Source organism: Fusarium oxysporum, chromosome V (assembly GCF_013085055.1).
Source record: "Fusarium oxysporum Fo47 chromosome V, complete sequence".
NCBI lineage: Eukaryota > Fungi > Ascomycota > Sordariomycetes > Hypocreales > Nectriaceae > Fusarium > Fusarium oxysporum.
In genome coordinates, this window is record NC_072844.1 from 771,389 (window position 1) to 795,939 (window position 24,551).

The following is a 24,551-nucleotide window of genomic DNA, read 5'->3' on the forward strand; positions in this document are numbered from 1 at the left end:
GATCATTACGGTATTATACGAATTAGTTCGACCGAGAATGACTTTGGACGTTCGAATAGGCACTGATCCTCTCTTACTGGAGGTAGAAAAAAACGAAGAACAAATAAACAGAAAAAAACTCACATCTATCCTGTCCAGTAGTCTTCAAGCCCGTCCATCCATCTTGACTCCAACATGGCGGATTCAACACCCCAACCCGACTTATCCCCTCAAAGTTTGTGTGTATACTGTATCGCGCGCGAGTTAAATCTCAACAACATCGTGAAAATTCCCTCACGATCCCGCAAGGCCGGCTTTCGGCGCGCGTGTCACAGTGAATCGGTGCTCCCGACAGAAGCTTCAATCTAGTCATTTTTACTCAAGTAGTCTACACTTTCAAGATAAGGTGAAAGGGCATTTGGTGGAATGCAGGCTGCTAGGGCATCTCTTATCCAGGCCCTCGCTCATCCCCGCAAAATACGCTGTAGGAATGGATCCAGCCTTCTGGTGCCCCAGGCCTCAAAATGTAAAAAAAGGACCAGAGCCCACGACGAGATTCCGGGCCTTGGCTAGATCCACCCCCAAAGTTGGCTTTCTACTGTGCGCGGGATGCCTTGTTCGGTACCGCAAGAGCCGTCCTGATTGCCACTGTGGATTACCTATGATCCTTTGATACTGTGCCGCTGAGGCTCACTATCTCTCAGTGACGGCACAGTGCGGCTCAGCTTCGTAGCAGGGGGGGTTTGCCACTCCCCCCCTTGAAAAAACAGAGCCCGCCACACTCCCCACCTCCTTTCGCTTCCTAGCTTCACCTGAGGCTCCATCTATTCACTCCCCACTTACAGGTCGGGTACAGCCTCTGCCTGTGTCTATATCCATCAGCCTTCCCCCCGAAATCCCCTTCCCCGGCTTTCTTCTCTGTTTCTCTTGATATTTCATATATCACCATCACGAGATTCATCCTGTCACAGCTATTAGCGTTTTTTGCTTCTTTGTTCACGAGCTGGACCTCATCAAACTATTTTGCTTGACGCAATCAAACCATCTCACACACAAATCTCCCATCCCTTTGAAAGAGTGACACCTGCTTTATTTACCAAGGCGCCATCTCATTCCAGACACAAAACAAAGGAACCACCATTAACAAAACACAACAACACAACAATAACATATAACTCTTCACAATCCACCCAAGTGAATTAACAACAAATTCTTCCGGCAAACCAAATCACATCAAATCTTGTCACCATGGCTCACACAACCGAAACCTACTACTACTACGTCCCCAATCTTCAGGCCCTCGACCCCACAGCTCGCGAAGTCGACCCTTCAGCTTACGCCTGGGTGCAACCCACAATCATCGAGGATGAGGATCTCACTTTTGGCGGAAAGGCTTTGAGTACCTGGTACGAGGAGGATCGTCGTCGTCACAGCAGTGGCAGCGATGAGGAGGAGCGACGCGGTCGTGAGCGTGTGCGAAGAAACTACTCGCGCTCCGGCAAGTCGCACAAGAAATAAATATATTTCTTTTCTCCTCTAGAAGCAAGGAAGCGAATGCGGTTCTCGACACTATGATACCCCTTTAGACAACCGACACCTGAACTTTACTCACCGCCGCGACAAACCTTGCTCTCATCGCCATTACTCCTCAAATACATTTCGCCATCACAACGAACTAAATCACTCGACATGTCCACATGAAACGAAACTATAGACACTCATATTACCAAACCTGTACCACCTCTTTTCGCTCTCCCAACCGACATATTCTTTGGCATAGCATTCAGCATCACGACCGGGAAGCGCATTTAGACTTTTTAGGGGGGACCAACCCAACTCCCAGGGACATTTTGATTCAGGCGTTTTTGTTTTTTCCTAGTACCTCTCTTCTGCATTTGGGATACCCCCCATGTTGGATCACTTGGCTGGTAGCCAAGATTTGTGGTTTAGAGCGGGACTGCTTTTACGGGCAATCTCCTTGTGAAATAAAGGAGAGTTGATTTGACGTGGGACTGGTGGTGAAACCAATAAGAGGTAGCACCTACACTGAATGGCAGAAATACCATAACTTAACAATACCTACATTGTGTCTCTTGATTGCAAAGTGAATGTGATGTGATGTGATCGTCAGCTAACGAATACCGCGCTCAGCGCACTTATCGCGTAACTAACAATATGTGGCATTTGACTCGCGTCATGTTTTACAACGTTACAGTGCTTCACGTCTACACAGCTAAAAGGGCGTTCGCCTCATGCCCTCTATGGCAGATGATCTCCACATGAGGTCACGCACACAGTCATGCCACGTGCAAATCCCATCAAACCCCGATTCACTTTTGTGCATCAAGGCAAAGTCGACGTTTCATTACGATTCAGGTTTTTTTTTTAAAAAATCCCATGCTCGTTAAATGACGTCGTTATTGATCTTGTGCAGTCGATCTTCTCCTAGCTACAAAGTATGTTGTACACCGAGGTTGTGAGTGGTTCTACAGTATGAGATTTCCCCAACGAGGGGAAATATCAAAAAAGTCGATGTGGGAAAAGATGGGCTTTTTGATAGGTTTGCCACTTTCTGTTGTATGACGAGGCATGGTTGCTCTCCCGGTTTATTCTTATCTTTGACGGATGGGCTCCGTGGGTTATGAGTCGTTTGGAGAGATAAATGGGATCGACTTGGCAGTTGGGGATTTTGTTGTGGCGAGCGTGGCTGTTTGTTTTGCATGATCACGACAGTTGGGGATGTGGTTTCGATGATGCCATTTTGAGGTGCTGAATGGCACATTTTGAACATGGGATTTAATCTGGTCGCAATTCTCTTCAATCTACGGTCTGTACATTATGTAGCTCCCCACACTGGGTCAGACTGGCGATATGATGCTGGAACTTTGTGTCGTTGCCACTGAAGAACTGTGAGAGCATCGATCGACCGATGTTACTACAGAACAGACATTTCTACCTTAACATCATAACAAGTGAAGTTATTCGTACTTGAAAGTTCGTTCGTAGCCGTTGTGTTCTTGTTGTTGATCGACATGCCCCATGGTCTTCTCCTCATCAGCGTCCGCTAGTTCTAGACCTCATCGACCTAATGCTGATCCCTCACAGCACAGGATCTAGACCTACCAGACCACTAAATTAGGTGAAGGACTGGGCATGTCAGACCCGAGCACTCGGTAAAGCTGACCTAAATCTGCTTGGTGGAATGGGCTGCGCGATGATCCGCTGTTGCTAGAGAGGGCTGCATCGTGTCGATCCTTTAGCCGTGTTTCACGGCAATGGTCGTCCTTCCCATAGTGCTGAGATGAAAGATTGAAGGCAGAGGCTTTGCTGCTTTGAAGGGATGGTAGCGCCGAGCATCTGCGACGTTGACTCTATGTGTTAATGTGGCAGACAGCAGTCTTGGCTATGTTGTGCAGGCTGGAAAGCTTGAAGAACATAGCTTTGATCAACTATCGTATCTTTCTGCCTCTCAGTCTGCGATTCACTTGAATGCGAGTAAAATTGACTATATACGGGCGGTAGGAGTCGGAGTGTTTGGAGAGCCTCCCGAGGGCGTCGCTATAGACCTTGAATCAGTACCACACGGCCGATAGTGTTCGAGCTTGGGGCTCTTTGAAATGAGAGCTATAGGAGGTATCTAGGGTTTCATGTGCTCAAAAGAGATAGTCAGTGATTATTCCTCAAGCTAAGTACATGTAGTTTTCCACGGCGATCTAAAATAGATAGGTGGTTGACTGTTGAGATTGTCGCGACAGATGTTGGTGTCAATGTCTAAATATCCAGCCTGGTATACAAGGAACGATCGATCTATATGTGATTCAATAAGAATAAGCTCCTACAGTTCCTCACTTTCCCTTGCTGTCCTTCCTCTCAAGCGACGGTTTGCATAGTGTCGCGGGACAACAGTCGTGTGAGAAACGGAGTTCAAGGCAACCGTAGAAGATATTCATCGCCTAATAACCTCACAGTAAAAGGCTCCCGAATGAGGATCTTCTATTGAATGCCATAAGGAAGTTTCACGTCTCTGAGACGGGCTGACCTACCTCCGCTTCGCTTGTAGCCATATCTTTCTCCTCCGTTTCTTCTCGGCTACTGCGTAACTCACTCCGTTAGTTTCTGTTACCAGATCCTTTTGAGAAGAAGTTACTGTGAGATATTATAGATTCTACTTCAGTGCGAATATAAAGAGACATAAAGACCACGTAGGTGTCTAGAGGCTTGCTACAAGTGCTACCTGGCATTCTACTGCGAGGTCGTCAAGATATGGAAACCATTTCGGGGACGATGCCAAAGTGAGAGAGAAGGCAAGCTACTTCATATGATAGGGGCCTTTCTTGAGATATTTTGGGTGGCTAATGTTTTAAATTAGATCTACGGAATTGATGGTGCGTATGCAAGGCAATGGTATGGTGTTGAAGTTCACAGGATTTATGGAAGCTTGCTTGATTTATTCCAAACCTCAACATGCTGTATTAATTAGGCATAAGCTTTGGTTCATTACATGGCCGTCTGGTCAATTCTCTTCTCTTTCCATTGATGCCTTGAGACCTGCAGGTGTAGAGCCTGCAAAGGGTGCTGGCATGATCTGATCCGAAGCGCTCCAGGGTACCATCGTGAGCAGGCGCCAACATCAACAGGCCTCCAACACCAACACCAACACCAACACCAACACCGCGATACATTCATCTTGATGTATGTACCCTCCCTCCGTGATCAAACGGCATGCGACATCTTCTCTCTGCGCCAAATCGCACAGCGACAAACGCTGCCTAAAAGCTCATGCACTCCAGAGACCACCACTACAGCCGGGCGCATTTGCCAAACGCCCAAAAACACAATTGGTCACTTCTCACAAATGAGGCTCAGCTCTGTGCTACCAACACTCGCAAGCTTCAATAGAATCATGCGGGTTATGCACACACTCCGCCTCTTTTGCCGCCCAACCCTGGTTCAGCCGCAGTATGAAAATGGAACCTCAGCTTCTCACAGCGGTTAATTCTTCCACTTCTTCAATTGTAACACCACGTAAAAAATGCCGGCTAGAATTCATGAGAATTGCGTTGACTTTCGGGTTTTGATATGGGATAAGGGTAAGTAATTGAATCTGAGTGTGAGAGTCATGCTGATGAGAGTAGGGAATGAGAAGTGGCTTCGTGAGGATGTCCGACCGGGGGACTTTTATGAGGGGGAGATACCTGCGCTGTGGACTGAGTCGCATGTTATAGTCGTGTATGTGTTTTCTCGTTGAGGTTGAGTATAATTCTGACTATGGCAGATTCGCGGATGCAGATAAAGTACGCGATTGTTCTTTGTGTAAGAAACGCTTCACCGATGTCTTCTGTATGCCTGAGCTCTGGTGGTCAAGCTACAGCCGTCGATCAAACGGCTATTTTGGAAGCGAGACATTTCGCGATAACAACGGGATGATCACAGCATTAAGTCAGTCTTCCTCCCTCCAACTTCATCGAGGAACCTCGCTAACAATGATAGATACGTGGTCACGGTTTCTCGTCAAGCAATTGAACCAAACTAACCATCAATGGCATAAATTCAACATCCTAACACGCTGGATAAAAGATCCCCAACAAACAATCCTGCTTGTCTTTGAAGCACCCAAACAACTGCGCCTGCGAGATAGATTCCCCGATCCGCTGCTCATAAACTCTCATAACGACACGCTCAGCGACCCCTTCTGGTTCTACCCCCGTCTATTCGAAGATCTCTCTCTTCTTCAGGACAAATCCGTCTGGGCAGTTCGCGACCACGTTCGCGGGATTGAGAAAACAGATCTTACACAAAAGCCTAAGCCTGAATATCGAGATTTGCACAATACTGCCAGACATGCTATTCACGTCTCGGAGACGCTTGAGGTTGCGGAGAAGACTATCACGGCGATCATACAGCAGCATAGCGCTTTTGAAGCGGAAGCAGCTGGGGGGAGTGGACCTGCAAAAGCAAAGTTTCAACATGTAGGTGAACGACTACTGTGGTATATCCACATTCTGCAAAGTCTACGCTGCAGAGCCTCCGCGAACAAAGAACGACTCCTCAACGAGATCCAACTCGCGTTCAACTCAGTTGCCCAATACGATTCTCGTATCTCTGTTAAGATTGGCCAGGCAACCCAATCCGACAGCGCAGCTATGAAGACCGTAGCTTTCGTGACACTCACATTCTTACCTGCTACGTTTATATCAGCGCTGTTCAGCATGTCGTTCTTCAAAGTCGATGACAATACTGGGGTATGGAGCGTTAATGAGAAGTTCTGGGTGTACTGGGTGTTTGCGGTTCCCGCTACGTTGTTCACCTGGGGGTTGTGGTTGTCGTGGCAGTGGTTTTATAGACCGGTTAAGATCGGGGAGGAGGAGAAGCCTGTGAAGCAGTTTGGGGACTTGATTGGGTTTGTGAAACGGGGTGGGACTGACGAAGAATACCGGATATCTTGAGCTGGAAAGTTATCGAATAGGGATGGGTCGGATGGTGTTATTGTTGGATATTGGGGTTACGACTTGGATAGCTTGACATTTTGAGATGCACATAAGCGACATTCTAGCGTGTATTGCTGTTAAGTTGGAAGTCAAATTATATTGCGTGCTAATATCCATTGTACTCGTGTCTCGTTCCTCATTCCTTTGTGTACATTGCTATCAATCCCATCGTTGAAATCGACCAAAACATCCTAACCATAGTTTTGAATTGCATCATAATAGTCATCAGTCACAAATGTTCTCCATACATCAAATGAGTGCGTTGCACCTGGCACCAACATCATAGTCAACTGGCTGCACGGGATCAACCGTCACAATAGAAGCTGGCTTTGCTGAAGCATCATATTCCTGCACAACGAGTGGTGCTGGCGATGCACTCGTCTCCAGTCCAGGCGTTGGGGTCGATTGAACCGTCACCTCCACCACAATACTATCCTGTGGCGCTGGCGTTGATACCTGAGGAACAGGAGCCGTGTTATTCTCAGTCACTAGACTAGTACCAGCCAAGATGTCGTTACTACCGTATCCGCTGTTGAGAATGAGTGTAGTGTTCTCTGGTGTACTCGGGACTTCAACTAGAGGAATGTCGCTCGTAATGATCTCGGGCTGGTTGTTCTGAAGGAATACCGGATACATGGGTTGCTGCGCTTGGGTCTGAGTTGTGTACCGAGGTGCTGGTTCGGCGGCATAGTCGGGTACTGAGTATGAGATGGTAACCTGCTGCTGAGGCATTTGAGTTGGATCGTAGACATACGGCTGGGTAGGATAGGTCTCTTGCGAAGTAACCTGATATACCGGCTGTTCAGTCAGCTGAATGGGAGGCTCAACGCCGACCTGCTCAGATGTAATGACTGTCTCATAAGATGTTGTCTGCTGAGCCAAAATTGGCTCTTGGGTTGAAGTAGCTTCGAACGTAGTCTGCTGCTGGACTTCAAAACCGGGTTGCTGCTCGTATGTTTGAGTGTACTGAACCTCCTGCTCGAAGGCTGGTTGACCCTCATTAATAGTGTAAGAAACCTCAGTCGTAACACTGAACTGCTCAGGCTGCTGGCCAAAAGCAGGCTGTTGATCAAACGCAGGTTGTTCGAAAGCTGGCTGTTCAGTCTGTACCGAGTACTCAAATGTTGACTGCTGCTCGAAAGCTGGTTGCTGGAACATCGACTGCTGATTATCCTCAAAGGAGAATGACTGCTGAGGCTGTGAGAAAGACGATTGCTGATAGTCGAAGCTTTGCTGGAACTGTCCTTGTTGCTGGTCTTGGAATCCGCTCGAGTCGTCACCTCCAAATCCGAAGTCCCCATCATCGTTGTAACTGTCGTCGTACTCGCCATCGCTTCCGGAGCCGATACCACCGAAGCTGTTGACTGTGTTCAACATCCGACCCATCTTTCTCCAATTCTTCTTCTTGCCAAGCTTTCCGACCTGTCGACTTGCCATCTCAACGCCTTGACCAGTGAGCCTTGCCGCATTGACCGTCGCTGAAAGGATGCTATCGCCGACGTTTTGCGGCTGATTTGGTTGACCAGGTCGTGCTTTTCTCACAATGACCTTATTTCCTTGCTTCGTCTGTCGTGGCTGTTGTCCCGGCCGATCCCACGTCGATAATCCAAGTTGTTCGTTGATATAGAACGGCGTCATGTCTGGCGTTCTCAATTCTCTCCAACCGTCAGGCAGAGAGTTGGCAGGCTTCACCCATGAACTGGTCCCCAGTCTCTTGTTGAAGTAAAATGTTCGACCATCAGGTGTCTTGCGCTCATCCCAGCCAGGTGGCAACCCAGAGAATCCAAACAAGGCCGCTGCCGTGGGTTTCAGGTGTGTCTTCAAGCCGGTCGAATTATGAGTGTACCAGAGTCGGCCAGAGACGTTCTTTCGAATAGTCCACATTTGGGTTGTCGCATCTTGAACGGAAGATTGAACTCGCGGGTCGGATTCAGTGGCATAGTAGGATTTATCGTGGCTGTGAGAAGTGTTGACTGCATTGGAGGTGAAGCACCACACACAGAAGTTCGTCGTGATATGCGCTGTGCTGCAGATGAGACAGGTGTAGACCGACACGTTGAGAGGTATCCCTGGGAGTGTTAGCGGCAATAACGGTTCACTCAAACGACACTCTCACCCTTTCGACAATGGTTACACAGCTGAGGTTGCCCAGTAGATGTGCGTCTCAAGTCTGCCGCAGGAGTAGCTTGAACAGCTGGAGTCGGCTGGATCGCTGGAGTATGCTGAGGTGGATGATTCTGCTGAACCGCTGGGATTTGTTGAGCTGTCGGGGCATATTGAGCCGGTTGAGGTTGCTGTGCGCCTGGAGCATGGTGAATCGCTGGACTTTGCTGGGCCGGAACATGTTGAACTGCCGGGGTTTGCTGGCTCACAGGTGGCTGCTGAACTGCGGCAGAAACAACATTTGGCTCCCATCGTGGTGTGCCCGCAACGCTTGGTGTAGCGACTGTAGTGGCGGGCGTTGCGATACCGGCGCTGCTACCGCTGATGCTTCCTGGTCTGCCGTGATCGGCCACAAATGAACCGATGTTGCTGTTGGCAGTGTCAACACGATGGATTTGCGGAGTTGGGCTTGCCGGAGATTGTTGTGGCTGTGCTGGGTGAGTGTTTGGCAGAGTCGTTTGAGGAGCGGGGTTTGGTGATGGGTTTGTCGGACTGAAGGGTTGTTGCTGAGGGTGTTGCGCTTGGACATGCTGCTGTGGAAGCTGTTGCTGTTGCTGATATTGTTGTTGCGGGGCTTGTTGATGGTTTTGCTGATACTGAATTGGTTGTTGGTGGAGATAAGGAGGTTGAGGATGAGGTTGGCTTTGCTGTTGTTGCTGCTGGGGAGGATACTGAGCAGGTTGCGCTTGCTGGTGCTGAATTGGTTGGCCTGGGTGTGCGATCGGCTGAGCTTGGTGAATCTGCTGTGGACTTTGTTGGTGATAAACAGGTTGAACCTGTTGCCCAGGATGATATGATTGAGGTCTCTGTTGTTGGACATGTTGCTGCTGCTGCTGCTGGTTGTGAGGAGGATACCCAGCTTGCGGATACTGCTGCTGAGGAGCAGGTCTATGCGGCAGCGAAATGCTCTGCGCTTGTCCTCCAGCAGGCTTCCCAACAGGTTTCCTAGCCACAGACCTCTGATGCATCAAAGGCTGAGGCGTCGTTTGTACAACATTACTCTGAGGCTGTGGAGACGCCATCTCGACTTACACCAGAAAACACAAGGACAAGGACAAGAAACGACAAGACGGGAAACGAACGGGAACCCCGCTTGGCAATGCATTCTATTTATTACTTTTACTCCTCTGCCCATCACAGGACTTTAACAATCGAGACCGGAAAGAATATTTTGTATTTGGTGGTGGCTCGTCTTTTCTTTCTACCCCTCTATCTGGTATGTGCAAGGGCCCTGGTTGTAACCTCAGCCGCAAATCTGCAACCATTCACAACGCTTCGTCGTCTACTTCGTGGCGCGCTATGAGATGCATCTTGCTTTTTAGGGAATAGTTCGAGGCAGATTTGGGTCGAGGACATTTTTAGTTGCCGTTGTCTTCTCCGATGTTTGGTGTTTCGAAGCGGCGCTGTTCCGCTGTATTTATCTGCAGCTGACAGCAAGGCTTTGATGCGTACCTTATTCCGAATAAGGTACCTTAGGTAGGTAAGGTAGCCTGTTGAGGAAGCAGACATGAGAGATGCTTTCCTTGGTAGTTCAGCGGCACCTACCTAAAAAAACATCTCAAAGTGGCACTTGCCTGGCTTATTTCCTTGTTTGCCATTCAAACCGAAAAATCATCTTTTGCACTCTCCTAGAACTTCATCTATCACCTGTACAAGCATTCATCATTATAGTGCTGCAGCGTATTTCCCATCAACTCTGACGTCTATGTACAACAGGGCTCTACCAATGGTATCCAACACACCATGTGAGAGACGCCGGGGGCTGAGGATCCCAATCAGGTTGAAACAGCCCTCTGGTTCCTCATCCATAGCCTGATCGCTATTCCCCGCATTACAACATTACAATAGACGCCATGTCTGGAATGGAAGGCCTGAGTATCGTTGCAAACGTTATTGCCGTGGTTGACCTGTCTCTCAAAGTCATCTCGTGGTGCTCCAAGTACGCTCAAGACGTGAAAGACTCCAGCGACGGCCGCGCCCGGCTCCTGCAGGCAGCTATCACCTTGCATTATGAGTCCGGAAAAACCCACGACCTTCTCTCTAGCAAAAGAGGCAATAAACTGAAAGCATCTCAGAAGCTTGCCCAGGCTATGGGAAGCAGTGAAGTTCAGTTACGCGAGCTCGAAACTCTACTCTCGGATAAAGCCAGCTGCTCAAGTCTTAGGTGGCCGCTACGCAAGGAAAAGGTCGAGAGTGCTATTAGAAACATCGAGAATGCAATAAGGACCCTATTAGAAGTCCTTCAGATTGATACGACGTAAGTACATACAGCCTTTCGCTTATACCCTGCATTAAATAGATATCAAAACAATGGGCCAAATACAAATAGAAAGATATGAGCGCGATGTTTCCGGACCATGCACCACTGAGAACCCAGTAAGGAAAGTTAATACTAAATGCTGATTATTATGCAGAAGAGTTATTCTTGACATCGACGATAGGACGGAAGCTGGTCAGCGAAGGGCAGCAATAGACCAGTTGCCATACGTTAGTGATGCGGCCTGGGACTCACATGCTGAGGAACATAACGCAACTTGTCTGAAGAACACTCGGATAGATATTCTACAAGATATTAATGACTGGGTCGAAGATACAGCCGATCAGGCGAAAACGGTGTTCTGGCTGAATGGAATGGCGGGAACTGGAAAGTCCACCATTTCACGCACGATTGCTCGCTCTCTATTCGAGACCAAGAGACTCGGCGCCTCGTTCTTCTTCAAGCGTGGAGAGACTAACAGAGGGAGCATCTCCAGATTCGTCCCGACAATCGCGCGTCAGCTTGTGGCGAATCAACCAGTCCTCGAGCCTTATATCCACGAGGCAGTCCTCCACGAGCCATCTATTACTAGCAAAGCCGTCAGAGTTCAATTTGAAAGACTCATTATGGAACCTCTTTCTCGATGTCCAAACGATTTCCACAAAGACACCCCAATCGCTATCATCGTGGATGCACTGGATGAATGCGAGTCGGATGCTGATATTTATCTCATTATCAACCTATTGTCTGGCACACGAAAGATCCAAAGACCAAGGCCACGGATATTTGTGACGAGCCGCCCAGACCTCCCCATCCGTTTGGGTTTCAATGATGTACAGGGGACTTATCAAGATCTTATCCTTCACGAAATACCTGCTCAAGTGATAGAACACGATATAACAATATTCTTGGAGCACGAAACAGAGCAGATTAAAAAACGATGGAACCATTCAGTTGCTGAGATACGAAGATTGGCAACCGACTGGCCTGGAAACGAATGCATTCGGCTACTCACAAGAAGGGCAGCACCCCTTTTCATTGTGGCTGCGACCGAATGCCGCTTCATAGCCGATCGAAGGCACGGTAGCCCCGAGGAGCAGCTGCATAGGCTCCTGAATTCGTCAGCTGATAGCACCTCATCTCAAATGGACCGTACTTACGGATCAGTTCTAAGTCAGCTGCTTGGTTCAAATTGTTCCAAGCGCAAGAAGGAAGCGATCATTCACGAGGTCAAACGAATAGTCGGTACAATCATTAACCTCGCTAGCCCACTATCATCATCCGCACTTTCGAGGCTTGTGAAAATCGACCAGAAAACCATTGACACTAGACTGGATTTTCTCCATTCGGTACTTAGCGTCCCTTCTTCTTCAGAAGCACCTATTCGGATGCTTCATGCGTCCTTTCGTGACTATCTAATGGACTTAGACGCCAAAGGGAACCCGTTCTGGATCGATGGGATTATCTCGGCACAAGCAATACTAAGGGACTGCTTCCGGGTAATGGGAAGTCTTAAAGCCGATATTTGTCATTTGGGGCTTCCTGGAACGCCCCGTACAACCTTGAAAGCCGAGTTCATCGACGCATGTATACCTCTTGAGGTTCAATATGCATGCATATACTGGATACACCACCAAATGGTGGCAGGAGTTGGCCATGGTGATGTCAAACGAATATTCGAATTTCTGGAAGAGCATCTATTGCACTGGATTGAGGCTTTGAACCTGCTTGGGAGGGCATATCAAATAACTGGGCTCATTAAAAATCTGAAATCTATCCTGGATATCAAGGTAAGGAGTTAAATCGATTAAAAAGTTTTCAAGATTCTAACTTGATGTATCAGTCCGAAAGTGACAAGCAGTTGATCGCCTTCCTTGACGATGCGATTAGATTCGTTGACACGGATATGGAGACCATCAACTTGACACCCCTGCAAATATATTCCTCGGTCTTAGCATTTGCACCCACGAACAGTGTTGTCCAAAAGACATTTAGCGCAGATACCCCCGGATGGATGGAAATTGTGACAGGCAGAAGATCCGACTGGGATCCGCGTCTACGTTCATTCCACAACTATAGCCACCAGAATGAGCACGTCAAACTCAGCCATTCTACCATGTTTTCTCCAGACTCTAAACTTTTGTGTTCCACGTTTGGGGAAAGCTTGAGGATTTGGAGCTGTGATACAGGCGAATGCATCGAGGATCTCAAAACAGACGAAGACCCCCTGATGGCCGTTTCTCCGAATGGAAGATATCTAGCAGCGACTACAACAAATGCGAAATATCGAATACGTCTCCTGTCCCTGGAGTCGGTGGGACATCTTTCTGAGTTGGCACAGGACAAAGCTTTGGGTGCCTTGGCCTTCTCGAAAGATTCTGCGCTCCTGTGGACGTGCTCGATCGATGGAGAGGTGAAAGTCTGGGATGTGGAAACGAGAAAGTGTGTGAGAGAGCTCAAATATCCCGAGAACTGGGCTCAAACGATCAGATACCCTATCAAAATGGACAAAGACCTTTCATGGATTGACGAGGGTCAACTAACCTTTTCGATGAACTACAAACCAGTTTTGCTACTTTCAGAAGGAGAGACTCATGCGCACATTCTGTTTCTTGAAAGTGGCGAAGAAAACCTATCTTTTGATATAGAAATATCTTGCAGTGATGTAAGTGATCCCATTCGTTTCTCACCCAATGGGAAACTATTGGCCGCTCCCTCAGCTCATGGCTCAGTAATTATGATCTGGGATCTCCGGACTCGGGTGTGTCTATGGAAATTGGCCAGATATGATTTTTCTTATACCGAGGATTTGGTGCCTTCAGGTTCTCTCACGGGGCACTTATTGTTCTCACAAGACTCGGGACTTCTAGCGATAGCCTACCGCGATAGAAAGATACTGGTCTGGGATATGCAAAGCGGGGACTGCTCAGCAAAACTTGCTGTCAACTGCTCGACTCACCTACCCGTTATTGCGTTCTCCAGTGACAAGGAATTTCTCCTGATAGCAAATGAGATAGAAGTGGGATTTCGCGACCACATCGAGGCCTGGAACTTGAACAAAGGGTCTCGCATGGCAGCGACCAGATGTCACATGGACAATATTCAATATTTGTTGTTTTCTTCCGACGGGAAGAGTTTCGTTTCAGGGCTATTTGGTGGTGAGATAAAACTATGGGACTGGCCGAGCTTCCTTGGAGAGTCTCTAGAAGACGCCAGGGAAATGGAATCCCTGGTTCTATCGCCTGATGCATCAATAGTAGCAGCATGTTATGGTGGCAACGAACTGAGAACGTGGGATGCTGTAACGGGCGAGATGCTCCAAGAGCTCACCACTGGGCTCGCACTCTCCAATATATTTTCGCTGTCATTCTCCCCCAATTCTTCATTCATAGCAACAGCAAACACTTCGAATGCTGCAGCAGTATGGAACGCACGCAATGGCCGCTGTGAATGGCAGTTCAGCGGATCCTCCCAAAATATTCAAGTGCAGTTTTCTCCAAACTCACAACGCATAGCAGTAAGTCATGAGGGTCCGGAGTCTGGTTACAGAATCGATGTCTGGAAGCATGCCAGCGGGAGCTTCAGTCTCGAATACACCCGGGACAAAGCTTGGGGCGACTTCTTTATGTTTTCCCAGTGTGGAAGCGTGCTCTTCCTTGGGCATTTGTCGGGGAAATGGGGATTTCATTGTGCCGCAGGTAAACTATTGCATGGAATACACATGGACCCAACACAATCAGAAGCACTATCGATGGCAATTTCAGGAGATTCTTCCGTCCTTGCCCTGGGGTTTAGATTCCAGGTTGAGGTCTGGAATCTGGAGTCAATGAGATGCATTAATCGATGGAAGTCTAAATTTGGTGCCAATTTGTCATTCTCTTCAACAGGAACCCTTTTAGCTGGTGGATCAGGTCAAACAACGCGAATCCGGGATTACATAACGGGGGAGGTGGTCGCGGACATTGAATTTGCTGAACAAGACCGGGAGATGCACAGCTTTCTGCCAGACAACTCTGGAATACGCACCAACTACGGAGATATCGTTCTTAGCTCAAGTACAGTCCCCCAACAGCATCTCGCGCCGAAATTCGGACTCAAAGACAGGTGGATCCAGTGGAACGGGCATAATTTGATTAAACTTCCAGTCGATTTGTCAGGGGTTGAGACTGCTGTCGCAGGAACGGCTTGCGAACTCACTATTGCTTTTGGGTGTAGCTGGGAGAGGGTCGTTATTCTCAAACTCTCAGAAGACAAAGAGCTACTAAAACTGCTTCCTCTCCTTGAAGAGACTACACATATCGCCTAGTTAGGGAAATGCGTGGGTAAAGGTTGGTTGTGCTGGAATGAACCTCAATGTCTCTCCTCTTAATATATTTGACGGGTAGCCTATGACCTCGAACGTTTCAGTCCTGAGATCAACCTAAAAGTGCTTATTTGCTACAATAGCATACATTGCAGAAGCTTAGACTGAAGATCCCCAACAAACTGTATGGAAACTGACGTAACCATGGACAAAGAAAGGTAGGTTATAAAACACTGTTTCCTTCAACAAGCTCAAGTTTGTAACGAGACAAGTTGCCTCGCCATGGAGGTGGCAAACGAGGGAGAAAGACCTATATAAGCATTTCAATGACCACTCAACAGCAGGTCGACCATAAAGAGTGTGTTGTCGATGCAAGCGAGCACACGACTGGCCTCTGCTTCTACCACCCAGCCTATTAGGCTTCAGAGAGTGATTGTTGGACTTCTACGCCAGTTACCTCTAATACTTAATATTTATGTATGCATCGACATCGTTGTATATGCTGAGAAGCTGGATACACCAGATGGAGAAGACGACGACAACTTATTAAGAAACATTACTGGTAATAACATATGATGAATACTTCACGATAGTCCTAGATTCCTATATGTAGCTTAATTAAAAAGAAGAATTAGAACGCCTAACATGCTTGCCTTGATCATGTGAGAACGATGAGTCTCCATGCCAATAATGAAGAGTCTCCTCTTAGTATCCCAGACTGGCACCGCTATTCTTCACTCGCCGTCTATTTCTTTCGGCAACGCACCTTTAGCCAAGTCAATCCCAAACAGGATCCCATGCTTAATGATCACTAGTATACTCAATACACTCCCTCGTAACCCTTGTCTTCCCCGAAACAGCAGTTCCATCAACCCCAACCAAATTCTCACTCAACCAACATAGCTCCAGTCTTACACACCGCCTTCTATGCCTTCCCTATCCAGTCCAACTCATTGATATATCGCCACAAAATCCCATTTCCAGGAATCCCTCCTTGTCAGCTCATGGTGCTTTCCCGGTTTTGAGGTGAGTCTTATGGGGATAAGTGCTGGCGACAATGTTGACTGCCACTCCAGCAAAGTACTCTTCTCCCTTCCTTGAAACCCCCTTGCTACTTCCATTATTCGCAAACCGTCTCTTAATGCACACTCCCAATCGACGAGAGTCTTTATTCGCTTTGTTCGCATGCCCGTTCAATATGCTTGCATTTCGTAGCTTGTAACGTATGGCATCTTTGACGAGCTTGTGTATCTCATAAATGCGTTCATTATTGCCGAGATGGTGCTCTATTAGGAAGGAGAAGTTCTTGAGTCGACGTATTGCTTCTCTCTTCTTACTCTCAAACATGTCTTCCATCGGCTTTGTTTCTCCATGCGCAGCAGCAGCATCCAATAACCGCTCAGTAATCTCCTGTTTATCCATGTAGGCAAGGATGTGTAGAATTTTGTATGCCAACTCGTTCTCTTGGCGAATGAGATGAACCGAAGAACTCCAAGTCTCAAGAATGCTGTTGGAACTGTTGTGTAACCTGTATCTGTCGAACTCGGGTTCTTTCGAGATGCGCCAACGTGTTTCCTCTTCTTTCAAGTCATTAAGATACTGGCTGACGGACGTCTCTGTTCTTCGCATGTATGCCCCAGCTTGCGAAATAGCAAGCGGCAGAAACTGTAGCTCTTCAAGTAACAGAGTAGCATCATCTGGCTCGTCATCACCTATTGATTGAGGCATTGTCGACTCAAGAAGTGCCTTGCTTTCATCAAAAGTCATCCTTGAGACAGCTACACCTCTCCATACGCCTACAAGACTCCCAACAATTGCTTCATCACGGCTGATCCACAAAATAGTGCCATTTGGGCCTTTCGGGATGTAATTTATCATCTTGCTGGTGTTTCTTGCTGCTAAACCGACGCCAAGTAAAGACAAGTCGTCGGCATTGTCGATGATGAGTAGCCATCTAGGTAACGATTCAATTCTATGTCGGACGTTTTGTAGAAGCTCAGGCACAGAACCTTGAGCGTTCATGCCCAGAACGCTTGCAATTGAGCCATAATCTTGTGCAAAGGTCGCCTCGCTATTTGCATGAACCCAAAAGACGGAGCATTGTCTTTTACTGTATCGACTATATGCGAAATCCAGAGCGATTTGCGTCTTGCTGTCAATTTGATGTGAGTGACGTTCTTGTGACAATCTCAGTAGGCTTACCCAGATCCTTCGAGGCCCCAAAGAGCGGCGCTTCGAAAGTCGTCGGAATTCTTTGGTAGAAGTTCCTCAAGTTTGGATAATATTTCAGGCCGCGTAACAAAATCTTCATGTTTCTCATAGGGAAACAGAAAGAACGGCCTCGACTCAAAATGTTGATTGAAGTTGAAGGTTTGGTGAGCGTTGCCTGTAGCACTGATCCCTGTCACAACGTTGCTCCCGTAGACAGGGTCGTCAAATCTTGGGCCAGCCATTTTATTCAGTATAAGATAATGTCTGAGATGATCAAGATGTTTTTACTGCAAGATATCGTGAGACAAATTCGCGTGTCAGTTCCATATCCCTCAAGGACGATCAGATAAGGTCGTGGCCAATCGACGTGATCACCTTACCGCCCAAGGCCCTGGTCAGGATCCGTAAATCGAGCCTGGATGAAACACTATCATGCTTCTCGATCTTGTCCATTTCGCAGGCGCTTAAGGCTTCTTTTCTCCTCAACTCGACAGAAACCCTGTACTTTCTTTTCGGTATGCAAATCCGTGGTTGTGAGATCCAATGATCGCTCCACCAAAAAGCCGCAATGACTTCCTAATTGGCATCATCTGTGCCCTTCCTCTTGAGTATGAGGCAGTTGGCCATGTTGTCGACGAGTTTTGGAAAATCAAGCTTGGGAGAGCGGTCGGCGACACAAACTCATACTCATTCGGCCGCGTCGGAGATGACAATGTTGTTCTTGTCATGTCAGGCATGGGTAAGGCCAATGCTGCGAGTACGGCAGCGAGCCTTCACATCAGCTTTCCGAACCTCGAACTTGTTCTGGTAACTGGGATCTGCGGTGGTTCCCCGACGTCTGATTCGAGTGCGGAACTTTTGCTGGGCGATGTTGTAATCAGCAAGGCTGTCGTTGAGTACGACCTTTTCCCAGGCAAACTTAGGAGCAAAAGCACCATCGATGATCGGTTAGCAAGACCGACGAGACATGTACGCAGTTTCGTTGCTCGTTTCGAGACAGACAGACTCCGCGACGCGCTTGAAGACAGGTCAGCTCTCATCTTGGAAGAGCTTCAATCACGAGCCGGGGTGGAGGGCCAGGATTCGATCTATCAATATCCTGGGGCAGACAAGGACTGTCTATTTATTCCCTCATATCGGCACAGGCACCAATCGGACTGTGATATTTGCACATCTGACTCTAAAGAGGTGTGCGACGCAAGTCGCAAGATTTCGTGCCCCGAGCTTGGATGTGATGAGGAACAGCTTCTTGCCCGAAAGCGTCTCGACCAGAATCGTAAACTCCAAAAGGATGGTCGCGAGAAAGAGGCTCAAGCCCCATTCGTGTTTGTTGGCCATTTCGGTTCGGGAGACACTGTCCTCAAATCAGGCGAAGAACGCGATAGGCTTGCACGAGCTCATGATATCATCGCATTTGAGATGGAGGGTGCTGGCGTCTGGGAAGAGATACCGTGTATTATCGTTAAGGGCGTATGTGACTACGCTGATAGCCATAAGAACAAGGGATGGCAGAACTTTGCGGCTGCAACGGCGGCAGCTGTGACGAAGGCTCTCATTGAAGAGTATCCCAAGACTGATAAACCCAGAAAGCAAATTGATGATAGCAGCAGAGCTGAGAGCGAGGAAAGTATTGAAGTGGGCAGGGACGCGCCAGTATTTTATGCCGATGTGTCAAAGTGCAATATTTTCACTGGATTTCATTCAAGTGGTGGAACGCAAGTTATCAATTTTGGATGAAGGCGAAGGTCTAGGAAACAATGGAAAGGGGGAATGGGAGGCACGGTTGACGCACCACATGATATCACTGTATGCAAGAAGGACTCAAGATGTAAGAATGAGTAATGATACTCAAAACGCTTCATAGGATTCATAACTATTTATATATAAGTGTCATTTGCGACACAGCTAAACCATTTCATATTTTGTATCCGATTCATTTAAGCTTCCTGCTTTCGCTGGTGCTCGAGCTCAATGCCAGTGGCGTGGCTCTCCTCAGCATATCGCTGCTTCTCATCACGAGCCTGGTCAAGCTCCTCGGCGTTCTTGTTACCGTGAAGACCGATCTTGTACCAGGGAAGCTCGAAGAGCTCATCCATGCTCTCGAGGCTTCGTCCACTGGTCTCAGGAACGGAGAACCAGACCCAGACACCACCGACGAAGGTAACAGCGGCAAAGCACCAGAAGGTTCCCTTGGGGGAGATACCGCCCTCAGAAACAGACAGAAGCATGTTGGGGACAGCGCGAGAGTTTCCGTACTGGTTGGCGAAGTGAAGAGTCATAGCCCAAGATGTAGCGAGGGCACGAATGCGCAGAGGGAACAGTTCGGCAGTCAGGAGGTACTGCATAGAGTTCCAGCCGAGAGCCCAACCGAAACCAGAGACGTAGATCATGGCGATGGCGCCGCGAGAAGCACCCTTGTCGCTCTCGGGGAGAACAAAGTCCTCGACAACACCGAGCTGGGGAATCTTGGTGAGGAAAGCAGCGACGTAGATCATGGCAATGGTCTGAAGAGTAATACCGATGAGAAGAGCGCGCTTTCGGCCGATGACATCGACGAGGAAGAGAGCGCAGATAACAGCGGCGATGAGCTTGACGATACCGAAGACAGCGGTGACGAGAAGACCTTCCTGCTTTCCAACAATGCCCATGATCTTGAACAGATCGGGAGCATAAAGGGTGATGGAACCAGCGCCGGACCACTGAGAGAGGAACTGAACCATAGAGGACATGTAGAGACGGTACAAGTTGCTAGGAACAAGGATCAACTCCTTGACCTTGCCAAGGAAGCCAACACCCTTGGTAGCCTCGAGCTCATGGTCAAGAGCAGCCTGGATCTCGGTGATCTGGTGGACGATGTACTCTCCGTCAGCGGGCTGCTGTCGGAGACGGCCCAGCACACGGGCGGCTTCGTCGGGGCGGCCTTCCTTGACGAGATAGCGGGGAGACTCAGACTGGAAGAAGCTGAGGATGAAGATGATGCCGGACATCATGATGTGAAGACTGGTGGGGACGAGCCATTGGTTGTGAGAGTCGTCGGGGAGGTTGAGATGGCAGCCGTAATTTGTGAAGTAAGCGAGAACGATACCGATGTAGACAGCACCCTGATCTGTTAGATGATGTATATGTAAAGGGTGAGCGGAGTAAACTTACAGTGAACATGCAAGAGCAGAGACCTCGAACAGCAGCGGGGGCAATCTCAGCGATGTAGACAGGTCCAACGACAGGAGTCTGACCGACACCAAGACCACAGATGAAGCGACCAGCATAGATAGCACCAAGGTTTCCGTTGACACCACCGATCATGAAGATAACAATACCAACAGCCCAAAGTGTGCAAAGAACACGAGTAGCCCAGATACGACCAATACGATCACAGATCAAGAAAGCACTACACCAGTCAGCACCCAAATTCCCCATCATTAGCAAGGGACGACTTACATCAGAGCACCACCAACAGAACCGATTTGAACCATAGCAGAGACATTGGCCTTGATATTAGCCTGCTCAACGGAAGAATAAGAATCATAATGAATAGTCTCCTGGAAGTCCTTGCTGTTGAATGATCCAGAAATGAGACCCTCGTCAATACCTCGCGCAGCACCGAGCAGAGCAAACGACACAACGGCAAACCAAAGACGCCAGTTGAAAGCGCCCGCTGGTTCGCCCAGGTCCTTCAGCTTGAAGATGTTGACGGGTTTCTTAACGCCTCCAGCCATGATGAAATTGCCCTTGGTCCTTAGGTAAGAGATATAAGGGTAAAAAAGAAAGATGGACAGAAGTGCCTGGGTTAGAAAAAGGGAGAGACAAGAGGAATCTGGGGATCCTTTTATACAAATTGCAATACTAGTTTCCCCACGAGATTTGCAAGTTGATCTGGTTCACCCCGCTCTTCTCTCCGGACTTCGTTACACCGAACCCAACACTAAACTTCTTTCCCCAACCCTCAAATAAACAACATGATGATCCCTCCGTTCACTAACCATCCTCGAAAATGTCATCCAATAGCGGAGTCTCCATCGTTTGGGGCACTAGAACGTTACAGCGGCCGTGGAGAAACCTCTCTCAGGAAAAAGAAATATGGGGGGTCTAGCAATGACGCTAGCACTCATCTTTTGTTCGCCGAGTCCCCCCCCCTCCCCCCCTCACGTTCAGAAAAGGGAAAGTCTGACATCAATTATCACGGCAATGGCTTTTTCAGTTGTTACTATGTTAGGGCGCGAGGGATGCCCAGCCGCTACCGGCAAGTTTACCACGTTTTTCGCCAAGGGCCAAGGTTTTGCCAATGCAAATCGTCCCGGCTGGGCAGTGACTTCAATTGGAGGCGGGAATAGCAGAGAGCTCTTGTTCCCCAATACCAAGAGAATTCTTCAACTACGTCAACGACTCAGTGGATGGTTCTGTCAAAATAACTGCCGTTGCATTGGAAACTTTTAGTGACATTGCTTAAAGAATGGGCCAGGTCCAGAATCTCTCCGCAATCATGCCACGGCCACGGAGAAAGCAGAGACGATCACTCCGCATTCCCCCGCAGGTTTTGCATCTCACTGTGAGATCTTCAGAATAAGCATACAAACAAAGTGTAAAGTTTAGCTTAAAGCAAATAAAGCTAGAGGCCGGGCCACCCCTGGGACTCAGGGATCATCCAGTTCTGGGTTGTCTTTAGTAAAAGATTCGGACCGGTTCTTTTTCTACGACCGATGGACTCCACTGGCAAGGAGCATATTCCTCTATTCAGACTCGTTCGTGTGGGTTGGGCGGTTGTTGGTCGAGTAATTGGTCGAGTCAGGATGACATTAACTGCATTCTAGATGGCCGGAGCGATACCCACTACCTCCAGGCTGCCAGATAAACTACCTGAATACCCCAGGAGCCCCGTCTAATACGGTGAGCAGATCCCAGAACTCATCCTCGCTTGCAATGTCAGCTCGTCTCGTCTTTCGCTTCGCCTTCCCCAATATGGCTATGCGGAGGCGATATGGACCTCAACTGCCCCATGAGGATTTGGAGCTGCTGATGATAAAGAATTTGCGTGATGCGGAGATGACACGATGCCAAGGTGAATAATTGGGGAATTCTTTTTTCTTGATGGATTGTTCTCACGTCCAGTATCGACCCCAGATCTTGTACTCATCCTGTGAACCACGGAACTGAAACTGCACCTCCGTAATGTCTTGGAAACCCTCCTTCATCTGTGGCGGTTTAAACCTGCTCGCGAAACCTGTAAATGCCATCTTGGGTAAGATCTGTCTTGACTCAGGATTCAATGTCGTGTTTAGCGCCCGCACAGCGTTGTTGTGTTCACAGACTTGGAGAGGAGTTTTGAACCACACACAACGGATAGAGATGCCGAATTTCTTGGCAAGCTCTACCCAAATAGTCCTGGTCTCTGGATCGGCATTGGTATTATCTGCAAAGGGACCAGGTTAGCGCGCCAGGATGGGGTAGTGGTGTGGGAATGGGGTAGCCCTGGGGTAGCAAAATTTGGAGAAAAACGCACCTATGGCAATGGGCTTACCCGCTTGGAGATGCTCCCTCGCTGCCTGCACGCACTTGTCGCGTGTCTTGAGCTGGTCCTGGTTGATGCGCTCGTACCCCAGAGGCTTGAGGGATTTCCAGTAAAACGTGGATTTGCCAGCCCCGGGTGGCCCACAGAATAAGATGATGTCCTTGTCGTTAGTCCTGTCAAAGGTCACCACGGAGTTCCCCGATTCAGCATCGTCGACGAAGGGATGCTCGGACAAGTCGAATTCACGAGCGAAACTCCGAGGCTTATGGCCGAGAAAGAACTCCTCCGGCGTCTGATACTGGATTCCGACGTTGTGGGCAAAGTTTCTGTCCGAACAGCTAAAGTCTTTAGCTGCGGCCGCAACTCCGTCTGGACCTTTCCCCAACGTTGCTGTGCGACCCCCTGCATCGCCGACAAATACGCTGTTCCCCAGATCTATCTCGGATTCCGAGATGTCGTAGTCGTCGCAGAGTTCCTTCCACATGCCTGTTCTCGGTTTTCGATATATATCATGCTCGGTCGCCGCGTAGACGCATGTCGGAAGGTTCAAACTATTGAGGACGGCGCTGCATTTCTGTTTAAATTCGGTAACTCGTTTCTGCGCATTGGCTTTTGGTGCTTTGGACTTGGGGTCGAAGTGTAGCGTTAACCCTGCCTGGTTCGATAAGATGACGACTCGATATCCATCTTGATACAGCTCTCGAAGTTTGGCGGGGACCGAGTTGTCCCACCATTTCCAATCTGTCCCGCTACCTGCATGTTTCTTGCCTGAGGATGTCGAGATGAGTGTCGAGTCAAGATCAAAAGCAGCTATCTTCCTCCTCTTTATTGTTTCATCTTCCTTGACACCATCGAATCGGCCGACCAGGAGAGTCGCAGGGGTATCGTCGTTAGGACTTCGCTCAGACCAGACAGTAGGATCCTTAGGTTTTTGCGATGCTGGAGTAAAGAAGTTTGCTACAGCGGTCTCTAGATAGGTCATGTTAGCTAGTCATCCAACGATAGCATGCTGCGGCATGGAAATAACGCTGCTTCTGGGATTGCGCACTCACTGGTTGTGCCGCTCTGAAGTTTGCGCTTGAGGGGCGGCGGAGAAACAGGAGCATCAAAGGCTTTGCGCTTGGGTAGGTTGCTTGAAGGCATTTTGGCGCTGGCCAAAGCGGTTGCATCTGGTCGTGTTGTGATATGTCGTTGTTGTTGTTGAGGGACATTGAAATGCCGAGGCGTTAGTCGGGTTCAGCAGCCAACCACGCAAGCCACGCCAAGCCAGCTAAATGCAAGCACTTAACCTACAGTCTTGCAGTTGACACGGAAAATCAGAACAAATACTCGCAATTTCGGATAGCTGAAGTTAAGAATATATACAATAAATTTATTTCACTATGATTTTCGCAATTTTGAAGCTTCTGCACTCCTTATCCGTTCGGTGATGCATCATATCTTGTTAAATGAAACGGTTGGACCCTGAATTTAGACGCGCAAATAGCTTGGATTTAGTGCTAACGCGTGAAGAGTCGCGAAGTCACGTGCCCTCGGGCAAAGTTAAGCTTGCGCTTCAAGCTCTGGTGGGGTATCTTGAATGCAATATTCATCAACAGTCAAAGTTACATTCCGCCTGAACACATCACATGGCATCATCTCAGT

General features: G+C 48.4%; 8 protein-coding genes across 8 annotated transcripts; 4 read left to right on the forward strand and 4 right to left on the reverse strand.

Moving 5' to 3' along the window:
• Positions 1 to 1,119: 1,119 nt before the first annotated feature.
• On the forward strand, positions 1,120 to 1,587 carry FOBCDRAFT_33322 (uncharacterized protein). Its single transcript, XM_031183361.3, has one exon. The coding sequence runs from the start codon at positions 1,228 to 1,230 to the stop codon at positions 1,495 to 1,497; it is 270 nt and encodes an 89-aa protein (XP_031039003.2). The 5' UTR covers positions 1,120 to 1,227; the 3' UTR covers positions 1,498 to 1,587.
• Positions 1,588 to 4,620: 3,033 nt separating this feature from the next.
• On the forward strand, positions 4,621 to 6,542 carry FOBCDRAFT_319126 (uncharacterized protein). The gene is made up of 4 exons (XM_031183363.3): positions 4,621 to 5,069; positions 5,115 to 5,208; positions 5,255 to 5,418; positions 5,470 to 6,542. Exons 1-4 carry the CDS (start codon positions 5,012 to 5,014, stop codon positions 6,423 to 6,425), a joined length of 1,272 nt encoding a protein of 423 aa, XP_031039005.2. The 5' UTR covers positions 4,621 to 5,011; the 3' UTR covers positions 6,426 to 6,542.
• FOBCDRAFT_222538 (uncharacterized protein) lies at positions 6,543 to 9,998 on the reverse strand. Its single transcript, XM_031183364.3, has 2 exons — positions 8,584 to 9,998; positions 6,543 to 8,536 (listed from the first exon to the last, which is right to left on the reverse strand). Exons 1-2 carry the CDS (start codon positions 9,650 to 9,652, stop codon positions 6,717 to 6,719), a joined length of 2,889 nt encoding a protein of 962 aa, XP_031039006.2. The 5' UTR covers positions 9,653 to 9,998; the 3' UTR covers positions 6,543 to 6,716.
• Positions 9,999 to 10,483: 485 nt separating this feature from the next.
• Positions 10,484 to 15,193, forward strand: FOBCDRAFT_134810 (uncharacterized protein; the record flags this gene model as incomplete). Its single annotated transcript, XM_054704516.2, has 3 exons — positions 10,484 to 10,887; positions 11,045 to 12,677; positions 12,731 to 15,193. The coding sequence occupies 3 exons, from the start codon at positions 10,484 to 10,486 to the stop codon at positions 15,191 to 15,193; spliced, it is 4,500 nt and encodes a 1,499-aa protein (XP_054560491.2).
• Positions 15,194 to 16,192: 999 nt separating this feature from the next.
• FOBCDRAFT_319129 (P-loop containing nucleoside triphosphate hydrolase protein) lies at positions 16,193 to 17,643 on the reverse strand (the record flags this gene model as incomplete). The annotated part of the gene is made up of 2 exons (XM_031183366.2): positions 16,193 to 17,342; positions 17,393 to 17,643. 2 exons carry the CDS (start codon positions 17,641 to 17,643, stop codon positions 16,193 to 16,195), a joined length of 1,401 nt encoding a protein of 466 aa, XP_031039008.2.
• A 154-nt stretch (positions 17,644 to 17,797) lies between these two features.
• FOBCDRAFT_319130 (nucleoside phosphorylase domain-containing protein) lies at positions 17,798 to 19,194 on the forward strand. Its single transcript, XM_059612025.1, has one exon. It carries the CDS (start codon positions 17,945 to 17,947, stop codon positions 19,136 to 19,138), a length of 1,194 nt encoding a protein of 397 aa, XP_059467178.1. The 5' UTR covers positions 17,798 to 17,944; the 3' UTR covers positions 19,139 to 19,194.
• A 36-nt stretch (positions 19,195 to 19,230) lies between these two features.
• FOBCDRAFT_250199 (general substrate transporter) lies at positions 19,231 to 21,305 on the reverse strand. The gene is made up of 3 exons (XM_031183368.3): positions 20,840 to 21,305; positions 20,552 to 20,789; positions 19,231 to 20,502 (listed from the first exon to the last, which is right to left on the reverse strand). The coding sequence occupies exons 1-3, from the start codon at positions 21,115 to 21,117 to the stop codon at positions 19,339 to 19,341; spliced, it is 1,680 nt and encodes a 559-aa protein (XP_031039010.2). The 5' UTR covers positions 21,118 to 21,305; the 3' UTR covers positions 19,231 to 19,338.
• Positions 21,306 to 22,434: 1,129 nt separating this feature from the next.
• FOBCDRAFT_292810 (polynucleotide kinase 3 phosphatase-domain-containing protein) lies at positions 22,435 to 24,107 on the reverse strand. The gene is made up of 3 exons (XM_059611811.1): positions 23,960 to 24,107; positions 22,917 to 23,876; positions 22,435 to 22,808 (listed from the first exon to the last, which is right to left on the reverse strand). The coding sequence occupies exons 1-3, from the start codon at positions 24,048 to 24,050 to the stop codon at positions 22,498 to 22,500; spliced, it is 1,362 nt and encodes a 453-aa protein (XP_059464851.1). The 5' UTR covers positions 24,051 to 24,107; the 3' UTR covers positions 22,435 to 22,497.
• Positions 24,108 to 24,551: the final 444 nt, after the last annotated feature.

Coding starts and splice junctions, on each gene's coding strand:
- FOBCDRAFT_33322 (XM_031183361.3), top strand. CDS start 1,228: ATGGCTCACACAACCGAAACCTACTACTACTACGTCCCCAATCTTCAG.
- FOBCDRAFT_222538 (XM_031183364.3), bottom strand. CDS start 9,652: ATGGCGTCTCCACAGCCTCAGAGTAATGTTGTACAAACGACGCCTCAG. Junction 8,537..8,583: donor GTGTAACCATTGTCGAAAGG/GTGAGAGTGTCG, acceptor TAACACTCCCAG/GGATACCTCTCAACGTGTCG.
- FOBCDRAFT_292810 (XM_059611811.1), bottom strand. CDS start 24,050: ATGCCTTCAAGCAACCTACCCAAGCGCAAAGCCTTTGATGCTCCTGTT. Junction 23,877..23,959: donor ACTTCAGAGCGGCACAACCA/GTGAGTGCGCAA, acceptor TGACCTATCTAG/AGACCGCTGTAGCAAACTTC. Junction 22,809..22,916: donor GAGGGAGCATCTCCAAGCGG/GTAAGCCCATTG, acceptor GTCCCTTTGCAG/ATAATACCAATGCCGATCCA.
- FOBCDRAFT_319130 (XM_059612025.1), top strand. CDS start 17,945: ATGATCGCTCCACCAAAAAGCCGCAATGACTTCCTAATTGGCATCATC.
- FOBCDRAFT_250199 (XM_031183368.3), bottom strand. CDS start 21,117: ATGGCTGGAGGCGTTAAGAAACCCGTCAACATCTTCAAGCTGAAGGAC. Junction 20,790..20,839: donor TCTGTTGGTGGTGCTCTGAT/GTAAGTCGTCCC, acceptor TGACTGGTGTAG/TGCTTTCTTGATCTGTGATC. Junction 20,503..20,551: donor TCTGCTCTTGCATGTTCACT/GTAAGTTTACTC, acceptor CTAACAGATCAG/GGTGCTGTCTACATCGGTAT.
- FOBCDRAFT_319126 (XM_031183363.3), top strand. CDS start 5,012: ATGCCGGCTAGAATTCATGAGAATTGCGTTGACTTTCGGGTTTTGATA. Junction 5,070..5,114: donor GGTTTTGATATGGGATAAGG/GTAAGTAATTGA, acceptor TGATGAGAGTAG/GGAATGAGAAGTGGCTTCGT. Junction 5,419..5,469: donor CGGGATGATCACAGCATTAA/GTCAGTCTTCCT, acceptor TAACAATGATAG/ATACGTGGTCACGGTTTCTC.